The 26,595-nt window shown below is 39.8% G+C and overlaps 1 protein-coding gene across 7 annotated transcripts in view; it reads left to right on the forward strand.

Annotated features, from left to right (window-relative positions):
• PWWP2A (PWWP domain containing 2A) overlaps positions 1-26,595 on the forward strand; it is a 30,847-nt gene extending 4,252 nt beyond the window's left edge. For 2 of the 7 annotated variants that reach the window (XM_087760019.1, XM_087760016.1), the window contains exon 2: positions 10,528-13,350. In XM_087760019.1, the coding sequence (XP_087616145.1) occupies positions 10,595-12,208 (1,614 nt within the window). In that variant the 5' untranslated portion in view covers positions 10,528-10,594 and the 3' untranslated portion in view covers positions 12,209-13,350. Of the gene's footprint in view, positions 1-15; positions 95-9,615; positions 9,712-10,527; positions 13,351-13,816; positions 14,432-23,222; positions 23,241-26,468 lie in introns of those variants that run through there. The other 5 variants (XM_087760017.1, XM_087760013.1, XM_087760015.1 and 2 more) reach the window with 5 other exon arrangements.

The raw sequence follows: 26,595 nt of genomic DNA on the forward strand, positions 1-26,595 counted from the left end.
ACCCCCTGTAAATAGGATGTCCATTTAGGAGTTTATAACACAAGAACACAAGCACCTCAGTGTTCAGTGGACTTTATTCCTGCATTTATTTGAGGTAAGGAAGTATTTTCTCTGCCTGTACTAATGGCAGCCTTGTGTACCTGTCAGCCGCTGCACAGGAAGTTGTGAAAATCAGTAGAAAATAGGAACCCATATCGACTGCGTCCCAAATCAGTTTCTTATGCAGCACATCATCATTTAAAGAGGGACATATCCCCACTTCTGTTACTCGAAAGCCTTGTTTAAATTAAAAATCTGATCCTACTGTGACACCTTTTAAGTGCCATGTTGCATGCTAGGATGAGGTTCTGATGCGAGTTCCTCAGCGTATACCTGCCGGAGCTGGGCTGATGGGGGAGACAGGACATGCAGCCAGCCACCAGGCAGGCAGGAGAAGGCAACCCCGTCTCATTTTGTCAGAGTGGATAGTGGAATGCTTCGTGCACAACTGTAGTTAATTTTCCATGCCATTGTACAAATTGTCATTGAAAACTCCTTGTTAGGTATGGGGCTTAAATAGGGCTCGTAAGCTTGCCTGTATCCAGCATTTGACTAACATTGTGTTTGCTTAGGGTATATGAGATGTTAATGCCACCTGCTGGCTCAGAATTAGTGGAAATCTTGCTCTGCACCTGGAGGAAGCAGACAGTAAGGAAATACCTGATGAGCATAGCATTTGTAAATCTTAAAATGTAGGATTAAGAAGTCCTGGTTTTAGTTTGCTGTTCTGGAGAGACGATAATTATTTCCGCAATTTTTTTTTCCTTTCCTTTCCCAAAGATTAAGGGGAGGAGGGGGATTAAGTTTATGTTCTGTTGTTTTACCAACAGTCAGGACTTGGACTTTCTATTGCTTTATCATTTGACTAAAATTTTCCTTCTAATCCTACAGATGTGATGGACACGTGTCTTCCTATTGTCTTTTTCTCTAAGCTATTTCCCTTCTGACTTGTGTGTGATCATAATAGTTCTTGAGGGGGGGAAAGGGAGAGCAAAAAGTTGTTTTGTGACCTAAAAGCCTTAGATATCCAAAAGATGCCTAGTGTATTGCTAGTAGACAGGTGTTTGAAATTTTATCTTAATTGGGGTTCGGTTGTGGAAGATAAGGAAAGACTTCCTGCAGCAAGGTATGCATGAACTATATGATGAAAATAAACTTTTATAGACAGCTTCAAATTCTTATAATCCTAGTAGCAGTTTTCAGTCACAGCATTCTTTATTGGCGACTCTTGAATCCTATGCTTTTCCCAATTTATTCATTGAACTTTCTACTGCAAAAGAATAAGGATAAATAATGAACTATTGTGTCCGTTCCCTAGTTCGTGTTGTCTTAATCTGCAGAACATCTATTAGATTTTTTAAATTGTTTACATTTAGCACTTCTTGAAAATTGCGGTCTATGTACGCTCACATTTTGTTGGTATAAACTCTGCAGGGTGAATCTAGTGTGTTGTCACCATATATGCCAAGAAAGGTGGGAGGGGAAAAAAAGGTACTCCCAAGTTGAGAAATTCAAGATCTGCTGATGCAAGAAGGTAACAACAGAAATCTTACTTGAAAAAAATGCGACATGTTTCTCCCTGCTCTTAAGTTCTCTTTTACTAATAACTTCATTTAATAAATAGGGACTGCATTTGGTCATCCTTGTCTGGGGAAGGTTTAAGTTCTATAGAAGTATTGATGTTCTATGATACATGTTTTCCAACAGTAAAGAAATGTCTCTTACTCAGGGCTGTGTGTGGGCTGTGTTTCAGATTGAGGTTTTTTGGTTTTTTTTTTTTTAAACTTACACTCAGTTTGCAAGTTGTTCCTACAATTTGTCACCTGTTCTCTTTTGTTGTTTCTCAGATGTGCAAAAGGAGCTTGGTGAAATTCTAGCATTTAGGGAACAGCCATAACACTTCTTTGATACTTGCTTTTATCCCCAGAACAGTGGAAGCATAGGTGTGATGTGAGCACGTGTGTGGTTAATAGAGTAAATTACATATACTTTGCTTGTGACTGACAGAGGTTATATTGAATGGTATAGCATCAGATTTAGCCTCGCTTAGAGGACAGGGTTGGATCAGAGGACCTTGTGATATTGCTTTCAACATACATTTTTCTATGATTTTGTAATGTTCCAGCTTCTATATGAAAATAGTTTCTCTTGTATCTCTATCTACATCCAAAACTTTGAGTGTTATTTGCGGTCACTTATCAAATGCTTTTTGAAAGGTTTACTCATTTCCAAGTTTCCACTTAGAAAGTGAAAATGGCTAACAAAACTGGACTAGCTTTTAGGATTTTGTTCGTATAGGTATAAATCACATTAAAGCCGCTGCTTATACTGAAAATGCTTGCCAATCTGCTTCTGATTTTGAGCCAGAACAAGGAGTGTGACTTTTCCCTTTCTCAAACCACTACGCCCTAATCTTGCTGGTAAATAGGGCATCTGTGGATTGTGCCTCAAACTTTCCTTTCCTAAAGTAGCTGTAGTCTACTACTGTTCCTTGTTGGACTGCGATGCAACAGATGATGGTTAAGCTGTCCTTTCTTCTTATGGTATGCTTTTCTGTATTCCAACAGCGTGGGTTGCCATTGCTTTCTAAGAGTAGCTTGACTTGACTTGGCTTGAAGTGTTGAGAGACAGGGTGGAAGTGAAATTTTCAGTATGGGTTAAATAATTTTTTTCTCTTTACACTGTTACGAGACTGATGACTCTTGTCCATCTTGACACTGAAGTGGCTTAAAGTTCATCCATTAATAAATGGTATCATTCTCTTCCACGTGTCTTGGCTCTGACTGGTACGTGGATGATTTTGAAGTGTATATTCAAGGTATTTTATCTTAATCATAAAGTTTTGCAGTTGTGTAACACTTCCAAATATATCGGCAAAGCATCTACTTTAAAATGCAACAGACACTTGAAACTAATACTGCCAACAGATGTAAAACTTAAAAGATAATTTCAGTTTAAACAGACCTTCAGCTTTATAAGCATGCCAGTAAAATTGTGGGACTTAGTGGGAAGCCTAAACTTAAAGCATTCTACCTTTTAAAGTTTACTTCTGTATCCTTGATAGAACTGCAAGTTACAGAAAACTGAAGAAAATTCTGCGAATTCACTTGTAAATCCTTCCCAATGAAAAGGTGAGGGGTACCTTCCCACTTCTGTGGGGGGAAAGCAGTGATTAGGGGACCACCTGCGTACTCTTCAGGCTTATCAATGTAAAGATTCTTCTGTCTCTATGGTGGACAATTCTTCAAAGTCTGCATCAGCATCCTGACCACATGGACTTCTGTGATTCAGTTTCCTGGAAGTTGAAGTCTTTCAAAGGGCTTCTAACTTCACGGAGAGGTGTACTCTAAGCTAATACAACCTTTGGTATGTTTGCATATTGTTTGGTACCCATGAGTTGGTTTCCACTTGGGTAGTGATTGCAGTAGGAGACCCAGGTGACAGTGGTTAGGAATGATTAAAATCAGCTGCTGCCTTGGATACCTCTAACCAGCTTTCTTGAGATACTCTTTCAGACTCCATTCTACACATACCCTGCTCTTGTCTTTCTGTGCCTTGAAAGTGTGCTGGAAACAAGAGCTTGGATTTCAGGCAAGTGTACCTGCTGGAAAAACACCAAGCTTAGCATTGATTAGTAAAAGTCTTTGAGTATGTCAGCTTCCTACTCGTTTGCTTAGATGTGGATTGTCACGTCACTTAATTTGAACTATCATATCTTTTAACGAAATTTTTCTTGGTGCTGAGAATTTGTGATGGTGAGGCAACGTCTGTTCTTGATGATGTGTTATTTCCAAAGAGTCGCTTACACTGCAGTCTTTTGACATGTTTTTAGACCTCTAAGTGAAATGTGCGTTTTTCTAGTCTACTGAGCCTAGTGTTCCATTGCTCAGGAGGTGAGTAAACCATTGAGTTGATAGTTTGGCTTCTGTGTATGCTTTTTTCAGTAAGGTGCCTGCCACTTGAAGCAATGTGTTCCATATCACGCTTTATCACACCAAGTAAATTGTATATTAAAAATAGGTTATTGCATAGTCTGCGTTTTGAATACAGGTTATTTTGAGGTGTTCTGAAATACTTTGTGTTCAAATATCTATGATCTAATTGTATATTATATTGAATATTATACTTTAAACCCTCAGTTTAGATACATGCATAAAATATATACTTAGCTGTACATTATTTCAGCATATTATTATACTCTCAGCATTCAGTCTTTGAACTTTTATCCATGCAATAAAAATTGCTTCAGTTGTTGCTTGTCTTGGCTTTTGCAAAACACTAAGGATGATTATTGAGTACGAGAGCACTGCATAAAAAGGTAATCGGAGATTGCAGTAGTCTGACTTAGGGGTGAAGATGAGTTTTGATCATGGTCATTTACAACAGACTTGATTTAACACTTATCACGACACTGGAAGTTACTGTGCTTTGTTGACGTTAATTCAGTGTGTTCGCAGACAAATGTGAAATACTTCTGAACCGGTTCAGTGGGTTCTCTCCTCCAGCTCTTCTTGGCAGAACAAGGTGCTTTTTCATTTTTGTTTCTTTTAGTAGAGAGGTAAAAGTTAGACTTTGGAGGCTAAAGATGAGAGCTTAAGACTTTACATAGTAACGTAAGAACACTTTGCCCCAGGATGTATTGTTTAGGTGTTTATGTACATAGAGTTATGAACTTAAATGGGATTTGTTCCTTATCTCATGTTTATTTTTTAAAAAATACTCTGTTTTGCATACAAATTGAATAGTAATACATATTCGTTGTAGTAATTCTGCTATAGAATTTAGATTTGAAAAAAGTGGTTTTACTTTGCTTGAAGTACTTAAGTTTACGTATCTGTAATACAAATCTGTATGGCTTTAAGTGACACGCTTCTGGATTGGATACCCAAACTAGCTCTTACATAATTACAAAAGATGCCATGGCCACCTGTTCATTAACTTGCAGGTGACAAACTGTGGAAATAAAACATGACTGTTTTTATCATATTTCTGTCTCCGCATACCCTAGTGAACTGAAAGCTCTTATCAGTGTAATGATCACTGGACTGCCAGAATTGATCTCGTCTACCCCATTAATCTCCTATTTAGTTGTAGTTCCTGATGTTCGCATTGCTGTTTGTCTCTAATGCATACATATATTGAAGTGATATGTATAGCAGAAATATGATTAGATCCTGCTGGTTGCTCTGGTTACTTGTAAAACTTCTTGGAGATAAGCTTCTTCCAGTGGGTCTCAACCGTCTTCTCTTTTAGAGGTGCCTTTTCAAAGCAAAAAAGAGCCAGGACACCTTTACAGGAGAGGAAGCTGGCAACATGGAAAACTGGTTCTAATTTTGAATAGGTATGAAGCAGCAGTGCACTGCTTTCCAGAACTGCCTTAAATTAGGTTGAAATACCTATTTCTTACTTTGGTTTTCCTAACACTTCAATTTTAGATCCCCCATTAAGGAATTCTTCCATTCCTTCAAGTGACAGTCTGCGGCAGAACTATATTATGTTATGCATGAGTAGGCTGTACAATGAACAGCTGGAACTTAGGCACAAACAGATTTTTTTTTTTTTTTTTTTTAAGCAAACAGTAATTGGAGTATGTCTTTCCAAGAATAGCCTTTTCTGGAGGACAGTAATATTATAGCAGGGACAGGTGATACTTGGGGTTGATATATTAAAAAAAATGTAGTTTGTTGTTAGAATAAAAACGAGGCAATTCTTTATAGTACTTAAACATACAACATGTGACCAACGAAATATGTAGGTAGTCTCACTGATGTAGCGTAACTGAAATGGTTTCTTTTGTGAGGCCATCTTCTACTGCCCAGTCATTGACTGACATGTGGATCAGTAAATGTCATGATACAACTGAGTTATGTTGCTTGGTTTTTTTTTTAATCTTTTTTCGTGTGGTAGCCTTTTAGTCCATCTTCATCTCGGTGGTAGATGAACCAAATGCTAGCTTTCGCAGCTTTTTTGTCTAACCTACATGCGTGTGGCACTCCTAGCTATTTCAAATATGTAGTTGGTGTAACAAAAATTATTATTGTGATTGTATGAGAAATGCTTGTCTTCAAGGTCCACCAACTATAAACGTATGAAAATAGGGCCTGAAATTCTAGTATATGCAATAAATACTTGTGTTCACTGTTGAACTCATTAGATGCTGTGTCATGCCTTGTCTTCTTGAATAGGTTTAAGGTCACATCTTCATTCTGCTGCTTCTTTTAAGAAAAATAGGCCATTCTTTGTTTTGCCTTCACTCTCTTCTTACCTTGTTCTTCGTCTTCATTGTCTCCTGTGTCACTTACTGTTAAAATTCCGAAGTTTTTCTCCTATTGTTCTCTCTTCTTAATTTTCATATCATTCTTCCAAGTTGCATAGCTGGAGAACTTCATTCACCAAGGAGGAAACACAGATCATCTAAAAACTGAATGTTTATGAATGCAACCTGCTATTGGATGAGGCCAAAGAGGAGGCATCATACACTCAGCTGTTGGAAGTAATATTTAGTCTCTGGGCTTACCAAATTTATCTTGTACTTCAGGTAGACTATGTCTTGACTAGTCATGTCTTTATGTATTGGCACATCGTTTACAGGAACAGTGTCTTCGTTTGCTCTTACATACCTGGCACTAGATGATATCTGTGAATGTTCTCTAATTCTACAATTCATTAATTTTTAGGTAGACAGGGCAGGAGATTGTAGTTCATTTGTTAAAACAGTACCTTCTGCGAGACAGACCCAGGCTTCAGAGATTCAGTCTGCATTGGGTTTGTGTCTTACTAAAGCAGGTTTGCATCTTAGATTAAAAATTCCACTTTGGCTGTCCTGTTCTTCAGCTGTTTGGCCTGTGTATTATGTTTGGCCTGTGTATTATGAAGGAAAGGGTAGTCTAAGGTGCAGTATTAATCTGTGATGCCTTTATGGTATCAGTCACATGCTGAGCTTTCCGTTAAGCTTTTTTTTTTTTTTTATGCGTTTGGAGTGCTAATCATGCTGACTTTGCTTGTGAGGCAGTAGAACAAAAATCTAGGAAAAGAGAGATTAAGTACTTAAATGGGATCCTTCTGGAGAACCTCTGTTAAGTCCTCTTCATCTACTTCTTCCCTGGTCACTGCTAATAATGCTTAATTTCCTAACATGGAGTCATCATAAATGTCTTCTAGAAGAAAGGCTTGTGCATTGGACTATGGAAGTGTCTTGTGAGGGGCTAGGAAATGCGGTTCCTGAGACAGCGCAGAGTTGCAAGTGATGTTCTTCTGCATGGGTTTTGCCCATTTGATATCACACTCCTGTCTGGTTCTACTTTTGTGGTGTTTGTCTGGGATTGAAATTTGCACAGCAGAGATCTTGCCCTGTCTTGTTCTCAACTCTTACAGTAAATTAACTTTTTCCCCAAGTCCTGTAATCTTTATCCGGTGGTGAAAGATAGGATCTGGATCTTACTGCTCTTAAAGCAGCTGAAGTTCTTGATGCAAGCAACTGAAAATATTGCTAATTTAATTATTATCAGCTGATAGTTTCTTTTAAAGACCTGCTTGGAGTTGAATAACTTACTCATAATCCTTAGTGGAAGGAAAGGTGTTTGTGGAAAAGCAACTTCTTTACACTTGGTGGACTTCTGGGACTTTAGGAAACTTAAAACTTAGTTATGAGTGAGTCCCTTGTGGTTTAATGCCAGACTGTAGGCTGGAGAAATGCCTGCGTCAGCTGCTAAATGTTTGTAATTCACTGTAGCCTTCACTAGTGCAGTGGACCGCATTTAGTTATGCTGCTCATTTTTGGAGGGACATGTGGAATTTGACTGGAGTGGGTCCAAACCTCAGAAACGAACTTTTGTGAGGTGGTGGGATATTTTGTGGTAAAGAGCACTCATCAGCCCATGGATAAGGACAGAACTACTCTAGCTGCCCACCTGGGCTCCTGCCTCTGTCTCCGGAGTTCAAAGGTACGAATATGAGTACCTAGATGTAGGGTAAAGCAGTGCCCATGTTGATACTAAACTGTAAATTGTCACATATTCAACTTCCCTTCTTTATGACGACAAAATTGTTTGTTTGCCCCTTGCTTAGGTTGTCTGCTGTTTGTTCTCCTTCTGTAATGAGGTGCAAACTGGATGGATAATTTAATCTGGGATGGGTTGTTTGCTTCAATTGCAACTTTTAAGTGTAAAAAGAGGCTTAACAGATAAGCAAAAGGACAAACAAGTGATGGCTTTTGTTGGTGACAGTGTAAAGAATCTTCTAACACATGTGGTGATGTTTTTTCAAAACCAGTTTTGAAGAAATAAAGCCAACATATATAAACTGTGTGTTTCTTGCAGGAGTGTGAGTGGAACATAGACGGGTATTCAGCATTTATCTTCAGTTGAGAGGCAACCGTAGATTGTCAATAAACTTCAGCTCAATCAGTTAAGAGGGTGTAGCAGTGGAGCAGCTGCAGTGCAGCAGGAGCCAGCGTCAACCTGAGGACGTATCTGGGGTGCTTCCTCCTCCTGCCAGGTGGGGTGGGATGAACAGAATGGTGTTTGTTCAGTGATTCAAACTGGATGATTTGGCGTTTGAATTGCAACCTTGTCTATTGTGGTCTTACTGCATGAAGGTCAAACTATGAAAACGCCGAATAATGTCAGCCAAACACTAGTGTGTGTATGGGAGCTGGAGGCAGGCAGAGCTGAAGAGCGGTGAACGGCCTAGTGACAGCTCTGTGCAAGGCTGGTACCTCAGCTGGTAGGTTGTGGAGTGGAACAGAAGGAAGGTTAAACAAGCTCTTATAATCCCTCCTGCCCTGTTCTGGGGATTGAAGGTACATTGTTGTAAAATGCGTGTGTTTATCATTTGCTTTCCTCTCGGGAGAAGGCAAGCATAATGCCTTGCAGACTGATAAAATGTTTCCCTTAGCGCAACCCTTTGCAGGAAGTATTGGCTAGCTGTTAGGCAACATGCTACTTCTGGTACTGCAGGAAGGTTGAGCTAGTGCCCAGGTCATACTGGGGTTTTTCATTCTCCTCTCTCGGAGCTGATCAGGGTGGTGAGAAGTCCTGCATGTGTTCAGTGGGGCAGCAGAGATCTAGAGCTGTCTGGAGAAAAGTAGGCAAAGGTTTAAAATGTTTGCTTGCAGAGCAGGGAGGAATGGTTTGTACTGTGTTGAAATAAGGGTAGTTTTGCTGGAAGAAACTCAAACTAATAGGCTAGCAAGTTTTGGGCTGTAATGCATCAGGTCATAGAATCATAGAATGGTTTGGGTTGGAAGGGACCTTAAAGATCATCTGGTTCCAACCCCCCTGCCATGGGCAGGGACACCTTCCACCAGACCAGGTTGCTCAGAGCCCCATCCAGCCTGGCCCTGAACACTTCCAGGGAGGGGGCATCCACAGCTCCTCTGGGCAACCTGTGCCGGTGCCTCACCACCCGCTTATCGAAGAATTTCTTCCTTATATCTAATCTAAATCTACCCTCTTTCAGTTTGTAGCCATCACCCCTTGTCCTGTCACTACATGCCCTTGTAAAAAGTCCCTCTCCAGCTTTCCTGTGGGCCCCCTTCAGGTACTGGAAGGCTGCTATAAGGCTTCTCTTCTCCAGGCTGAAGAACCCCAGCTCTCCCAGCCTGTCCTCATAGGAGAGGTGCTCCAGCCCTCTGATCACCTTCATGGCCCTCCTCTGGACTCGCTCCAACAGGTCCGTGTCCTTCTCGTGTTGGGGGTCCCAGAGCTGAACGCAGGGCTCCAGGTGGGGTCTCGTGAGAGCGGAGCAGAGGGGGAGCATCCCCTCCCTCGCCCTGCTGACCGCGCTTCTTTTGATGCGGCCCAGGGTACGGCTGGCTTTCTGGGCTGCAAGCTCACGTTGCTGGGTCATGTTGAGCTTCTCCTCAACCAACACCCCCAGGTCCTTCTCCTCAGGGCTGCTCTCAATGCATTCTCTGCCCAGCCTGTATTTGTGCTTGGTGATCAAGTGCTAATCTTTTGTGGATGAAGAATGATGGCGCTCACTGTTCAATGCAAGTATTTATGCAGTCTGTATTTGCCTCAGTTAAATCTGAAACATATTCAGCCTTTTGTGCTATGCTAAACACGGCAGAATTTTGTAAAAGTTACTGAAGGTGCCTTCTTCACATAAGTTGACTTAGTATGGAAATTAATCTTGGGTAGATTTGAAGTTGATGGGATGAGTGTGTAGTTTGTATGTTTATAAGCATTTTCTAAAAGTACTAAGTTAATTCTTTTACTGCTGTCTCTAGGTGATATTTTTTTGTTACATTTCAGGGCATCTTGTTCATGCAAGAGAAACTGATAAGTGAATTTCATGTTATCTACTGACTTGGATTTTGGTTTTTCAAAGCTTACCGTAAGGCTAGATATGAAACTTTGATTTTCCCAGGACTCATGTCTTTCAAATGGTGGCTACATAATGTGGACAGGTTTTGAAATGCTTTTCAATAAATGCAGTAAAAGGTCCCTCAAAACCTTTACCTTTTTTTTCTTTTTTCTTTTTAAGGTTTGGACCCCATGGAATCCCTGTGACCATATTTCCTAAAAGGGAATACAAGGATAAACCTGAAGCCATGCAGCTCCAAAGTAAACCATTCCAAGATGAGGCACAGGTGAAGTGTGAATCTAATGCTGCAGTCCCTGATGACTCTTCTCTCACGCAGCCATCAGAACCTAGCATAGCTAAAAGCCTATGGACTTCTAAACCACCTCCTCTCTTTCATGAGGGAGCGCCATATCCTCCTCCTTTGTTTATCAGGGACACGTATAACCAGTCAATACCTCAGCCTCCACCTCGGAAAATTAAGCGGCCCAAGCGTAAAATGTACAGAGAGGAACCCACTTCTATCATGAATGCTATCAAACTACGACCCCGGCAGGTCTTATGTGACAAGTGCAAAAACAGTGTTGTTGCAGAAAAAAAGGAAATAAAAAAAGGTGGCAATGCAAGTGACTCTTCAAAATATGAGGATAATAAAAAACGAAGAAATGAGAGCGTGACTACTGTGAATAAAAAACTTAAAACTGACCATAAAGTGGATGGAAAAAGCCAAAATGAAAGCCAGAAAAGGAATGCTGTGGTCAAGGTTTCAAATATTGCCCACAGCAGAAGCAGAGTAGTTAAAGTTTCTGCACAAGCAAATACTTCAAAAGCGCAGTTAAATACAAAAAAAGTTCTTCAGAGCAAAAACATGGATCATGCAAAAGCTCGGGAAGTCTTGAAAATGGCCAAAGAAAAGGCACAAAAGAAGCAGAGTGCAACCTCCTCTTCCAAAAATGCACATTCAAAGGTCCACTTCACACGGCGTCTTCAGAACACCAGCTCAGGTTCCCTCCCACCCCGATTGCGTTTAAAGCCACAAAGGTATCGGAATGAAGAAAATGACTCTTCTCTCAAGACAGGACTTGAGAAAATACGGAGTGGCAAGATGGCAACTAAGCCCCAGTCTCGCTGCTCCTCCACCCGCTCAGCAGGTGAGGCCCCTTCAGAAAATCAGAGCCCCTCAGAAGGCCCTGAAGAGGCCAGCAGTGAGGTTCAGGACACAAGTGAAGTGCATGTAACTGTTGATCAGGATGAACACCAGACATTGGGCAAGAGAGGCAGCAAAAGCAATATAACGGTTTACATGACCCTTAATCAAAAGAAATCTGACTCTTCCAGTGCATCAGTTTGTAGTAGTGATAGCACAGATGATTTGAAATCCACCAACTCTGAGTGTAGCTCTACTGAAAGCTTTGATTTTCCTCCAGGCAGCATGCATGCACCTTCCTCCTCCTCCTCCTCTTCAAAGGAAGAGAAAAAGCTCAGTAATTCCTTGAAAACGGAAGTCTTTTCCAAAAACGTCTCTAAATGTGTCACACCAGATGGCAGGACCGTATGTGTAGGGGACATTGTTTGGGCCAAGATTTATGGCTTCCCTTGGTGGCCAGCCCGTATTCTTACCATAACTGTGAGCCGGAAAGATAATGGCCTTTTAGTTCGACAGGAGGCTCGTATCTCGTGGTTTGGCTCCACAACAACATCTTTTCTTGCTCTTGCACAACTATCCCCCTTTTTAGAAAGCTTCCAGTTGCGCTTTAATAAGAAGAGAAAGGGTCTTTACCGCAAAGCCGTCACAGAGGCAGCTAAGGCTGCTAAGCAGCTGACTCCCGAAGTTCGGGCCCTGCTGACACAGTTTGAAACGTGAACGTGGAAAGTAAGGTAGGCAAGAAATCTGGAGGCTCCACAAAATTCATAGCCTAGTTAGAGAACTACCATGAAGGACTTGCCAAGTCAGAAGTTGCACTCGGTTGACTGCTCTTTTTATACTAAAGTTGTTCCATTTGTAGCAGTTTCTTGACAGTTAAACAAATTGAAGATGCAATCAAAATTAGCCTAAAGTGAGAACTTCAGTATTTTTCAAGTGAGAATTTTTTTTTAAAGAAAAAAAACTCCTCAAACACCCAATGCATAGGAGCCATAGCCTCAGCTGAAAGGCAGCTTATTTGCAGGGAATTTTTTAGTAGTTTCTACCCAGTATATAACTAGTTGCTGTGTGGCAAAGGGTTAACACAAGGGATGAAAGTAGTAGCTGTGACTTTTTTTTTTTAGGTGGCCCATCAGGGAAGTGTAGAAATGTAAGCCTTGTCTAAATGGTCTTTAAAGATTATTTTAAATAGTCTCTAATGTATTTAGTCTGGCCAGTGCAAATTGGTTCAAAGCGTGCTTAAACGTCTTAAGGAGGCATGTCGCAGTCCACGTAGGCCAGTTTAAACGACATTAGAAGACTTGCTGAAATTTTTAAGGAAGAATTCATGTAACTTAAAGACCAGATTAAATGGGGTTTTATCATAGTGACCACTTAAACACTCAGCCTTTCTATGCACATGGGGGCACAAATATAACACTTCAGGGTCTGAGAAGCTGAGAGGAATGCCTGTAGCTCTAAGACAAAGCTGAGAAGTTGCTCAGTATTTGGGATCAAGGGCTGTTAATGCTGCATAGGTGTGAATCATAACTTCTGGTCTTTCTTCCTGAAGAAATCTTTCGGGCCATTTGCCTGGAGGTTTAGATTAAGAGAGGCTTTGTTTTGAATGTGTAAATAATTGATTGCTGAAATTGGTCAGATTTTCTCCTGACTGGTTGCTCCTAAATTCTTAGGATACGTCCCAGTAAATTACACTTTGTGAATTGTCAGATGTGTAATTGTTGCATTTTGGATGTATCTAACTTCATTTTTTTAATATTTCCGTTTAAGGTATCTGTTTGCAGGTCAGAAAATGAGAATATGTAATTGTGTAATGCTCTGAAATGTAAAAAAAAACAAACTGTAAATAAAATTGACTAAATCTGAATTATTTGTGTGTGTTTCTCAAAAAGCTTTGAAAAAAATCCAGGATGTTAGAATACTTTATATGTATGCCGTATTTAGAGGACACCCTTTTTAAAAGTAAATTGTCCTTTTTCACACATTCCTAAAGATAGCTGCTTGATGTAAAGTACTATTGGTATACTCCAGTCTTAATTTTGAGATTAAGCAATTATCTGTCCCTTTTGTTTCAAAACTAGCTCTGTAGAGGGCTTCCTGTAAAGTTTATCAAATTTCTCCCTTAATTAGATTTTGTTCCATATGTTTGAATAAAGACTGTGGATAATGTCACTTAGACAGTGGGGAAATGTTTTCAGTTTTCTCCATCTATCGAAACCTGATCAGACCCACTCTCCACTGCTACTTCAGTTTTCTTGCATGTCTTTTGCTCAGTGTTGGGGCATTTTCATGCAACTGACTTTACTTTTTTTTTTTTTTTCCTTCTAGTTTTGGTCCTTACCTGACCATGTGAATTACTGTCTCTTCTCCAACCCACTCCAGTTTCAGCCTTGCAATGCCTTGTGAAGAATCTCTCAGCGTTCATCCCAAAGCAGTTTTCAACCTGTTTTTTCCATAATTGCCTATGTAGGCAATCATGACACATTTTAAGTTTAGACTGAAATTAGATTTTCAACAGACGTGAAAATGGGGGAAAGGATTTAATCATCAAACCCTTAAATCTTTTTAACTTAAGATTAAATTTCATATGTTCATGATACTGTCTGGTCTTTCCAAAGCATTCGGTTTCTTTTTACCTTTTTAAATTATTCTGTTGTGCCCACAGAACTATTGGAAGTCTAAAGAGTCAAATACATGGTCATTCAAATTTTCCTCAAGTTTACAGTCATCTCTGTTAGGTGCTAATTAAGCTTCTAAATATACCAGCTTTACCGTGGCATTCTAACAGTTACCAAAAAAACCCCACTGGTCAATGCTTTTTGAATGTGATAAACACACAATAAATTTCATAATGTGGAGAAAAAAAAAAAAAAAAGGAAAAAAAAAATCCTGTTTCACTTGTATGTATTCTTTCCTGCAAACAGAAACAGTTACTCTATTGAAGTAAATAAGCCATACTTTGTTATTAAAGCAGCTGCTTTTTGAAGTCAAGAACCCATACAACGTGGTTTAGATGTCTGCACTAGTTCCTTGAGGTTTAGAAGCTCAAGCGCACTGGTGATAAGTTAGTTGTTCTGAGCCAAGTAGTGGTGAAATCAATATTTACATTGTTAATTTTTCTTTAAAGGACATGGAAACTTTGTACTCTTATGTCTTAATTTATATAAAGTTAGAATAGTACTAAAGCATACATAGTCAAAGCTTGCTCAGGTGTTCACTGGTAAGATGAGAGAGCGAGTATGAGAGGGGTATCTTTAGATTGTTTTATGTTCAAAAGAACTGTTTATGAAAGGCATTTAAAGAGTCTTAGTTTTGATTTGTAGTTGATCAGTCTTTTAAGAAGTCTTTCCTAAGTTTTATAGTGAATGTGCGTTATTACGTCAGACTTAACAGGTCTCAAAACAGACAGACTTTTTTTTTTTTTTTTTACGCCACCATGTTATATTAGGTTGAAAATATCCTATTCATACTCGTCCATGATTTTCCTTTCACTCTGAAGTAGCTAACGCTCTAGATACAACGGAGCTCACAGTGGAGAAAATGTTGGGCTCTATGTATAAAGTCTGGTTACAGTAAGTAACCTTGGTTACGGCAGTATGGATGCTGCATGCTTTGAAGACTTAGACAAAGCTTAGTGCTGTTTTAGCTATAAGCTGCAAAAATCCCCACGCTTCTGTGTGCCTATATGCTCCCAGCCGTGCCTGCGCTTTGAGTGTGGACTGCTCTTCTTGCAGTTGGGTCCATATCCGAGTTAGCCTGAGAGTTTAAATGACTTTCAAATAACTCGTGACAGGAGCACGCCTGTCCGGCGCCAGGGTAGTGCATCTGTGTAATTAAGCTGTGCAACTGTTGGAAGCAGCCTGCGTCTTGGAAAGACAAACATCAGTAGAAAGAGTCACTGATAGTTTTCTATCAGCTTAATATAATAAATTGCAAATGATGTCTTTCTGAGTTAATGAAATTCCTCGGTGTAGTTGTTGAATATGTATGGTCTTTCAGTTTAGGGGGGAAAATGTGACAGGTGGTGATGAGATTCTAGTACAAGCCTACTTTTCCTTTGAAGATCTTTAGCTTCGGTTAAAATGTTTTGAGAGAAAGTAGTTATTCCAAAACTTAGAAAGATTTCCTTTATCAGGAGTGTTTGAAGGTATGATCTCTTCACGAGTGAAGCTAGAAGCAAATGTGAAATGCTTGTGTGTCTCTGAAGTGGAGTTCTACAGGAAATGGAACAAATATTTGTTATTTTTCTAATCAGAGTTGTAATTTTATGTCAACACTTAAATGAGATAATCATCTCGGTTATACGGTATTTTCTTATAGACAGTGCTGTCTTTAGTTTGCAACCTACATAACTAACAGCTACCTCACCAGGAGGGGTGTGTTTAGTTGGGGTAATTTAGGTCAACTGTGCAAAGCCGAGAAGACTTTTTTTTTTCCAGTACATTGTAAAATACTTTTTTTTTTTTTTTTTTAAAGTAGTTCCTAAATGTGATTAGGTTTAAGAAATAGCACATCAGTGGAAGCGAGGAAGGGGTAAGAGTTGCTTTTTGCATTGCTAGCCTTAGGTTTGTTTCTAGTCTTAAGTCCTGAAACTGATTTCCATTCATGTCTTCTATAAGCTAAAGTTGTCAGAGTAAAGTACGAACACGAATTTTGGAAAACAAATCTTAGTAGCTAGTCCTCTGTAGCACTATCATCTGTCCTCATGCATGTTCTGCGAAGTACAGTGAAAAAAATAGAGCTGTCTTCTTGGCTGAAGAATTCTGGAAAGGAGGATGCTGACAATCAGTGAAAGGCTATTTTGGTTCATCTCTTTCTTTATAATTGTATTCTAATAAATGCCTACAGGAATAAGCAAATTCAGTCAGTGCAGTGGGATCACTACACTAACTTGGAGATAAAGACTGTGAACTGGAAGTTAAGTAGAGTGAGCTTATGATTAAAAGGGCAGTAAGATGGCAGTATTTTGTATCATAAGCCATTTGGTAAAAGTATAGGTATACGATTTAAAAACAAACTTGAAAGTGATCTTACAGTACGGAGTTTATAGTGGTTAAAGGCTGAGGTGCTTTCCATTCTTATTTTCAGTTTACTTTTTAAGGATATAAATAGAAAGGTCATAGGGAACCTGAAGGAAAAGAGAAGAACTTGGTGTATTGAGCTAGATGTGATACTGGAAGGAGAACTATGAGTTGGCTCTTGGAGAATATGATGTTACTCTACAGGTTCAGTAGAAAGGAGTAGTGGTCTCCTATTTTAGAGAGCTTAGGAGAATTTTGCTTAAATGTATGTCATTATCCCACCGTTAACTCTTGGAGCTTCATCTAGAATCTGCTTCACGCTTGCGGAAATGGAGTGACTTCCTACAGGACTTTGTCAGTTTAAGCTCTGCTTACATTAAGTGTGTGTGTCTTTTTGTATTTTTAGGATAGGATATAGTAGCATACTTTTGGGGAATATAGACAGGCTATACTTGCAATAATGTAGTGAAATTATCCCTATACATAAAGTATCAGTAACAACGGAGGTTTTGCATAAGTAACTTCCTTAAAGCTTCTTCTGACATGACTGTAGTGATCAGAGATCATCCACGTCTGACATCAGGACAGGTAGAGGCCTGTAGCATTGAAAACTTCCGTAGTAGCTGTCAAGCTATCTAAAGATCCATTAGATCCAAGCTTGTGAGATGTGGATGCAGTATTCAACTTCAAATTATTCTTAATCTGTAATGGGAAGAACCTCTGTTTCGATACATGTCCTTAACAGTTATGATGGCAAGTTCCTATTCAACATTTAAAATACCTCAACTACTGTTCTTTGCAACAACTTCGTATTTCAGTTTAAATAGTTCCCTCCTATGGTGTCATCCTGTTAGTGTGGCCATTTAACTAGATAAAATAAGATCCCTTTGTAAGATGGGTTTTCTATTCCCTGCTCATCTTACTGGCATTTCTATGCGCCTTTTCTAGTTTGAACCCATCTTTCTGTGACATCAGCGGCAAGAACTGTTTACGGTAGTTTAGATGGGGTTTTACAAAACTCTTATCGAATGGCAGTGATTCTTCCCTAAGTCAGAAATACCTGATTATTGGTTTTTAATTGTTAGATCCTAATAGCAGCTTATAGTTTCCTATGATTTACTCATACATTTGAGTCTTTCTGCTGTAGTACCTGGGATGCGTATACCAATCCAGACAGTAATTTAGATTAATTTACGAATTTTTTTCTTAAATTAAACTGTGACACAACTGCCCTTCTGTGAACACAAGGCAAAAGAGCAGTTCCCAGGCATGGCTGTGGAGACAGTGATTTGGTGACTGGCGTGCTATCATGCTTTTTCCCTGCACAGTTCCGTTGTTGCTACCAGATTTGGCAGTTGGGGATACCTGTCCCTGGGGCGGCACTGGCGAGCTTAGTGCCAGGTACCGACTATTGAAGGGAACTCAGATCCACGGGTCCGTTGTTTTTCCCCCAAGAAAAAGCAATCAATGTTCTTGGCGTGAAGTAGGATAAGCAGCGGCATGGAAAATTAATGTCATTGATAAGACCAGGGCTTTTATACCTTAGAAGACCTGAGCCACCTTGCACATCCAATAGGGAGAGAAGTGGGAGTAAGAGATGGTCTTGAGTGCCTGCGTAACCCTCCCAGGTAGTTGCTGCGCGCGCGGGCTGAAAACTGATTTCCTGTGCTTGTGCTGATGGAGAGGTACAGTCTTTGATCTTCTCTACCTGCCTACCCATGGTCCGAGGGGGTAACGTTAGCAACACAGGCTGCAGGTATAAGCTGGTGCAGGGCACAAATCGGGGTCCCCTGTTGCAAGTTCAAATTTGGGCTTTGCTCATTCAGTGTGTGAAGACAAATGGATCTGTGGGATTTATTTGGGCTACGTGTTTGAGAACTTATTTTCAAAATCAGGACATGCATGTTTTGAACAACTGCAATGCAGTTTCTATGCTAATGATTTTATTCCTCAGTCCAGAGAAGGAAGAAAGGACTATTGGAACAGAGGATATTTGAGGTCTGCAAATACCTGTGCAGGATAGGTGCAGAGGCAACGGGGAAACATGCTTCTAGGGCAAGAAATAATATTTAAAATTGTAAAACAGGGAGTTAAGATTAGGCACCAGAATATTTATTCCAGTTGTTATAGCGAAACCCGCGGTGTTGTTTGGAGAGTTGCATAGTTTTCATAAGTACAGGTTTTTAAAACCAATAGATTAGGCTAACCTCTGTCAGGAATGGGTTAAATTCGTCCTGTGTTTGGGTATGGGATAGAATAGGTGATCTATCCTGACCCTGTCACGGCTCTGTCTTCTGTAATCTTGTTATTAACAATTCTGGGTTTGGAAAAAACAGAATCTTTGTAGAAATATGCATATAATGAAGGATTTTTCCTCATGCATCCTGTTCATAGTCGTGCAGGAATCATGCTTGGTATAATGGAAGTATGGCCGCCTAACAGTAGAGTCTTAGCTTCCACGTGCAGTAAAACTGCACTGCATCTCCTGCCGGGGCGTCTTCTATGCAAAATCATGTTTGGATGGCATCATTTATATAACATGTCAACTTCAAATTAGGGTCTTTAAAAAAAAAAATAGATCTAGGTCGGTTTTCATGTTTGCTTACTAATGGTTTTGATGTCAAATATGCAATAGGAATAAGAAATATTCAGCCATGTGCTACGAATCTGTGATTTGGAAGGCAAGCTGTGTTCTCACTAGCTTGTTACCGTCACTAAAAGATTCTGTAACAGAAATGCAGCATAATTGTGGTGACAGAATTGTCCTTGCCTGTTTTTAACAGCCGCATAAAGGGGAAGAAGGTACTTGCTTTGTCAGTAAAGTAAGCAGATACAATTCCAAGCAAATATTTACTTAAATGCTAATCTTGCATCATTTTTTATTTAGTAACACTTAGGATTTTTGTTTGGCTTTAGGAAACACTAGTGTTTAATTGTACTTCTGCAGTGGTTCAGAATTTTAAAGCATGTGGTGCCAGTTTTCGTAATTAGTAGCTCTGGTGAAAAGGAACTAAATCCATAAAAACCGGATTTTCAGAGGTTAGGTTTAGAACCTCAAGCTGCTCTGTATGACCTGATTAAATGCTTCAGTTGGCACATAGGTATCTGTATGAATGGCATTTCATAAATAATTGTGGACTGTTTCATGTAATCTGGTTCTTCAGTTGTCTAAAACCAAAATCATCTTGATACTGATTTTAGCAAGGGGCATATCGTGTCAGCTTTTCTAAGACGTCACCACTAAAATCAGCCCGAAAATCAGTTAGTACTTCATACAGGAACGCAGATGAATGTGCTTACATTTGCTAGTCCTAGGAATGGTCTAATTATTTTTGCTCTCCTGCTGGTGATACGTGTGGAACCTCAATTGGAAGGTGACTGACGACAAAGGTGTGTTCTTTTGGCCATCTGTAGTATGTGTTTAGTAGGCAGAGATTTTGATTCTGACACACGAACTTTTTTTGTTTTGGTAAAAATACCAAGAAATGTGTTGCTAGGGCTTGTAGTAACAAGTGGCTGAAGTCTGAGCCATAGGAGAAGGAAATTATTATCAGGTAACTCTTACTGGTTTCATGATGATCATTTAACTTGGGCGTCATGAAAGATGTTGGGAATGTGTTTGTGAACGCTTCCAAATCACTCCTGATTCCTGAGTCCTTCAAGAAAAACAAGAGAGAGAAGGCTTAGTACTAAAAATAGCTCCCCCATCTACCTCTGCTCCCCCCAAAAAAAGGAAAAAAGCAAACCTGTTTTCCTGTATTTTTGCTAGAAAAAATAACAAAACAAACAAACAAACAAACAAAAAAAACCCAAACCAGATTTTTTTTTCTCTCTACAAGTTGCTGTTAAAAATCATAGCTGAGGTTTTAAGCATTGGCTATATTTTGGTTGGAGTATCACATTAGCAATATTTGATTATTTTCGGGGGGGGGGGGGGGGAATCTTTCCTTGAGATTTTTCAAGTGTTGAGGGTTTTAGGGACCTAATCTCTTCTGATACGTTTATATGAAAAAGCTGGTTTTGGCCAGGTTTTAGAAATTCTTGATACTGTGTTATATATTTCAGGGAATTAGGCATGTAAACTGAAGAATCTGTTACTGCTCTTGGTTTGCCTTGTAGTTGAGGCCCTGTTGTTGAAGATGGTCTTGGGCTGTAGAGGAATGCAACAGTTCTGCTTGCTTTTTAGTCATTCATTAGCTGGAAGAGAAGCCTATTTTAACTCTTCCTAACTAGTTAAAATCTGAATATGTCGCAGTAAAATAACACGTGCTGTTTCTTCTGTTACATAGTTTTGCATATAGACAAAGTATTAATCCCCTAAAGAAGTTGCATCTATGTTACTTTAACTATTTTTAAATTTGGGTGCTCTGCTGTAAGAGCTATGTATCTTCTTCACAGTATGTGATGGGAGATACTGCTATTTTTGCTTTCCTTGTCCTTCTGGGCTGCCCTTTCTTCCTCTTGATGGCTGCCTGTCGTCTTTCTGCTTTTCCTTTGAAGAGAAAAACAAATACTTTCAAAGGCAGTGCTTCTCTTTGGACATTAGTGAATACACAGGATCGTGAACATTTTCCCATTAAAAAAATCAGAATCCACATTACAGTGACGACTCCCAGGAAAGTGGCTGTGTAAAATGCAGTTGAGTGGGGCAGACGTTCACGACATCAGTGTTGAAAGGCCGTAAGCGCCGTCAGTGCTTGTCCTAACACACGTGCTTATGTTTGTTACTGGTGGTAATTTTTATGATGGCTCCATAGTCTCCAGCAGTTGAATGGAACTGCTTCAAAACAGAGTCCAGGCTGCTGTAAGTGTACAGTACATCACTGGAGAGCCGTACTCTCAGAATTAGGCTTTGCTATCACTGAGCTTACGAACTGTGGATGACACAATGAAGTGAATGAACTCTCTGAATGACTGATAGAACGGACAACTTGCTGCGCTCACGAGGGTCGGGGAATTGAATGATGCAGATATTGAGCTGACGCAGGCAGCTTGCAAGTGTAGAAGCGCTGTCTGTGAGGACCCAGGGACCCTTCATCCTTTGTGGCAACTCCGCTCTTTGTACCTTTTGTTCTCTGGGTCGCCAGTCCCTGCCCGGCACGGTTCACTCCAGGGAAATCCGCAGGGTAAGAAACGTTCCTCCACAACACAAGGAGAATAAGATATGTGACTGCACGTGTGTGGCTTTATTTTTCAGTCGCTGTATCCGAGGAGTCTAATCTTGAGTACTCCTGCCTTGAACCTTTTCTATACAAAACACTGCTATTGATCTAAATAAAACAATGTAAAACCGATTGTATTTTAACAGGGCAGATCAGACATCCCCTAATCAGTTTTCATACCTTATAGCAATCCAGCCCAAGGTTATTCCTCACTGGTCTGGGCTGAATTCACATGCAGCACTCTGAAGTCAGCTTCACTGTGGCAGTACAAAGGTTCCCACAGAAAATACTTCATATTCATTAATTTTGCCAAACACGCAGGTGACAAGTGCGTGGTTAGTATGTACTGGAATAGTGAGACTCTGCAATAGTTAGAAACACTCTTGAAATTAATAAACGTCTATTTTTTAATCTACTTCTTACCCTGGATTTTTGACTCCAAATCATAACATCCATGAGAGCAACTGGTCTGTCTGCTCTTTTACCTTCTTGTCTCAGTTTTCTTCCATCCTATAATCACTTCAACGAAGATTATAATGCCACTAGCAAGAAGGCTTTGAATTTTGCTTTAAAGACTGTGTGAGTGACCGAGTGGGAACAGTTTTTATAATACTTGTAATAAAGAACAAGAAGCAAAATACAAAGAAACTCCAATATACTCCGCAACTGTGAGTCATCTGCTTCTCTCTCAAGCAAATTTAATTACTATAATAAATAAATTCTTGGTAGTTTGACCATAAGGAATGTAGCGTACACGCACAGTTTTGTGCGAAGATACAACGCCAAAAGAAGGCACAATCTTATTTTTATGGTTTTTACCTGAAGGGGAAAGCTAGTGTCCCATCTGAGTCATGCCCTAAAAAGGGGAGGAATAGCTGGTGGTTTTCACATTTTAGAATGCAAGACAAAGCTAAGATGTGGAAGAAAGTAATGATTAACTGGATTTGGCTACCAGTTGTGTTGCTGCAATGGCAAGTCGTCTGCCTCGCTGTCACACTTGTTTGCATTTTTCAGTGTACGAAAAAATCTGGTTTATCAGAGGCTGCATTGCCCAGTGGCTGTAAAATGCTATCAATATTGAATAGATAGTGCCCTAAGTTTGCTTTTTTTTTTACTCTAAAATACAGAAAGGTCATGGTCACCATGAATTATAATCCCTTGCTTCAGGTTCCACTTATTCTAGGTAGTTACTTTGTCCAGCAGAATTTCACAGTATCACCCCGGCTTTGAGCACCAAGTTCTTCAGTGGGCAGTAGCAGTGTTTGCATAGGCGTTTGTATAGGTAGATACTTTGTTTTGCTGTCTGCTAGTTTGTTTGCTAAATGATGTGTAATTTCCCTTTAACTCTGCTGCTGAAGTCCAGTGTAAGCTCAAAAAAGTTGGTATCTGATTTTTCTCTGAGTTTTTAGCATCTTTTCATGGTATGCTGTTGTCTGGAAAGCAAAAGTAGTACACCCGATAAGAATTCAGGCAGGCGAGGAGGTTAATTGTTTTCTTTTTGAAACCATCGTGAATTCCTTACTCCTGTTAATTGGATTTTTTCTACCATAGGTCTCAACAAATGGCAGCATTTTGCATCAGACTGACGAGTCCTGCTGCTCCCTTACAGTGTCTGACAGACCACTGTGGATTCAGATTGGGGGCACTGAAGTTATCAGTGAAATTGGCAGGTCTGTCTGGTTTAAGCCCTGCCTTAAGTGAAGGGTGCAGTATGCTATCAACTAATCATATGCAAAGCAGGTTAGGACAGAGGTAATGAGCTACCTGTTACTTTATTTCCCTCTTCTATTCGAACCTTCAGATACAGCTGTTTTCCCTGAACTAACCTGATGTCGGGATTGATACGTATTTTATTGAAAAGAGCCACACTAAGTTTCTCTTTAGGCTTGCTTCTTGAAGTTTGAGGTGCATGATTAGATTAAATAACTTGACAGGTATAATGTAAAGGTAAAAAAAAAAAAAAAGATTTTTGTCTCCTAAACCAGCAATCCTCAAACATTTTTGCTATGTGGATCACATCTTAGTAGGATCTACCCTGTGGGCAGTTCATCTGCTGCTTGAGATTGTAGGCAGACCTTCCTGCCTTCGCTGATGTGTAAAAGTAAAATCAGGAAAGAATTTCATAACATTTTAGTCTTTTTAAAGAAGTTCAGTACCTAAAACAAGGAAAAGAATTGAAAACGTGAGCAGGAAGATCTCAGTGAGAAACCTGCAGATGACATATGGACCAGAGTTAGGGAGCCACTCTTCTAGGAAAATGAAGTTTTATTTTCTTTGTTCTTTTTTTTTTCTCCTCTCCTTTCCAAAGCCCTGATCTGAGGGAGTAACACTTAACAACCATGCTTAACTTTCAGTGCGTGCCGAAGTCCGTAAGGAAATTCAAAGCACATGTTTAAAGCCAAGCAGATACTGAACATTATTGGGAATTCTAGCCCAAATGTGTATTTACTACTTAGGTCTCTCATGGATATGTGCATGTCTCTTGTATCTTTTTTTGACTTGGAGAGGAAATAGGGCAGTGAGGACAACATACAGCTGCTGTAAAGGGAGCTTGATTTGCATGAAGAAGTCATGATTCTTACTTCATTAACATTAAAAAGTTTGATCCAGTACTATATTGTCGCATTAGGTCTGGGATTAGATATTCAATATGCATTGGTTTCAGTTTTTATAAACTGAAATTTGCTGCTGGTAAAGCAGAAGACTGGACTATAATAGAGGATAAGGCTAGTAACGTTTCTGGAGTCACTGGGGATGGCGTGTAAACGTCAGTGGCAGAAGCGAAGCTCCTGGTGCTCACTAAGGGCGTTCTGGAATCTCTCTACGGTAAGAATCAAAGAGTAAAAGAGAGCTGTAGGAGCTGCCTTGGGCACTGTAGGAGCACGAGTGCCAGGTTTGTAACGATCAGACTTTGCCAAGTATTGATTCTGAAAATCACTGCAACTGCACGGATTGCTAAGTTGGTAGATGGGGTGTGAAAAATAAAACTGCCTGCCGTCAGAATGAGGAAAAACCCGTGTTGAAGTGAACTGGTCATTTCCTTAGCCCTAGTAGTAGTTGTTGTATGCATGCTCAGATAACTGAACCAAATTCTTGTCTTGTTTATTCCTTTGTAGATCCCAGAAGTTTGCTGGCTAGTAATAATGTCACTGAGGCTTGAATTTGGAAGTGCGGGTGTTTGGACATACTGGCTGAACTGTCATCCAACCTTTTATGGGATTTTTGATATTTCTGAGTAGAGTTTGGGTCTCTTGACATACTATAAAAGCTTCTTTTTGCAAGACTTTATGGATACATGATGTTAATTTAATATTGATCTTATTTTGGAGAATTTCTTATTGGTCGTATGCTTTAATACCCAATATTGGTTGTTTTGCAGCCTGGAATACTGTGGTGTTTAGTTACCTGCACCAACAGTAAGTACTATTGAATACAGTGGAACTTTGTCTAGCATCCTTCTCTTTGTAGAGGCTCTGCCGGTTTATCTCATGCATCTTGGAGTGCTAAAATAGGTTTAATTGTATGTCAATTCTGAGTATCATACCCAAATGAGGACCTATTGGGTATTGGAATGGATGGCTGCTAGTCTGCTGTCAGCATATAGCAGCTTAGTGCATCTTTGCCTGGATCTGTTCAATTTCATAATTAGTCCTCATTGCTTCTGTTTCAACTTTCCCAAAATTTCATTCCTATTTTAGTTCTATTTCATTGTGTAAGATATAAAATGAATTATTTTTCTGTGGTTTATGTTGTCCTTTTGTGGCACAGCGAGCAACTGAGCAACTGAGAAACTCCGTAGTGATTATCCCCTTTCTCTTCCCTGCCTCCTCTTTGTGGTAGGGCCATTTTCACAAATCCCTCTCTCCTACTTCTCATTTTTTTTGTATTTCTTTTGGATATTTTTCAGAAGAGTTGTCTGTTTGGAAAGAGCTTTAGGATTTTCCTGCCCGTGCTATGAATCTCTTTTTTAAATTCGGTTGTGTTATTCCCAATGCTTTTGTCCGTACTGGAAAATGTGTATGTACCTCTCAAATAGTCCTAGCAGTCAAAAGCTCAACAGAATGGTAAAAGGAATCAACAAGACCGGCCTGGTCCTGTTGGAACCTTTTTTTGTTCTCCTGTGTGTTTTTTGAGCAAAGGAGTTGGAGCAGATGATCTCCAGAGGTCTCCTCCAACTTAGGTTATTCTAGAACAACGTTTTCTCCGCACTACGCAAGAGGCAGGTCAGCGCAGGCTGCACTGCCCTAAATGGTTACTGACTGGTGGTGGTCTCGTGCAGTAGTTATTACTTGGACTGCTTCTGTCTGCTTTATCATCATTTTATTCCAGTTCTGTGGAGCAAATAGGAAAACATAAGCAACAATGGGAAAGAAACACGATTAGCAGCTTTACGCTTCCGTGCTCCCGTGCGCGCTTAGGTCTTGCATTTGGAGTGGCCTTACAGCGTCAGATTTAGCTTTGTATTGTGAACTACACATCATCGTATAGACTTTGTATATTAATCTCCCACCTTCGTTATCTATCTTTAAACGTCTTTAAAAATTGGAATTGTCTCTGGATGCTGAAATGGGGTGAGATATAACATAGATCGGTACGGTAGCTTCTCTTAAAGCTCCAGTCAACTGAGGAGTTTGTTCACTTGTGTATGTCTTGTGATAATATAAATATTTCTTTTGTCTTCTGCACACAATGCAGGCGAACTGGTAACTTTTCTGGCCACCTCAGATTTTGCTTACCTACTTTTGCAACATATGCTGGAAGACATGTAACCATTTTCCCTTTCTCTCCCCTTTTCAGCTCAGAGACACTAGTCAACTGCTGTTTTTATGGAACCTCACTACACTGCCACGAAGAGCACCAGCTCATCAGGACTGAAAGAAATCTGAGACTGAATTGTCCTATTTTTCCTCTGATCTCTTCACCA

The sequence above is a fragment of the Nipponia nippon genome, unplaced genomic scaffold (genome assembly GCF_047370975.1).
Source record: "Nipponia nippon isolate SJK-2023a ecotype South Korea unplaced genomic scaffold, ASM4737097v1 scaffold_21, whole genome shotgun sequence".
Taxonomy (NCBI): domain Eukaryota; kingdom Metazoa; phylum Chordata; class Aves; order Pelecaniformes; family Threskiornithidae; genus Nipponia; species Nipponia nippon.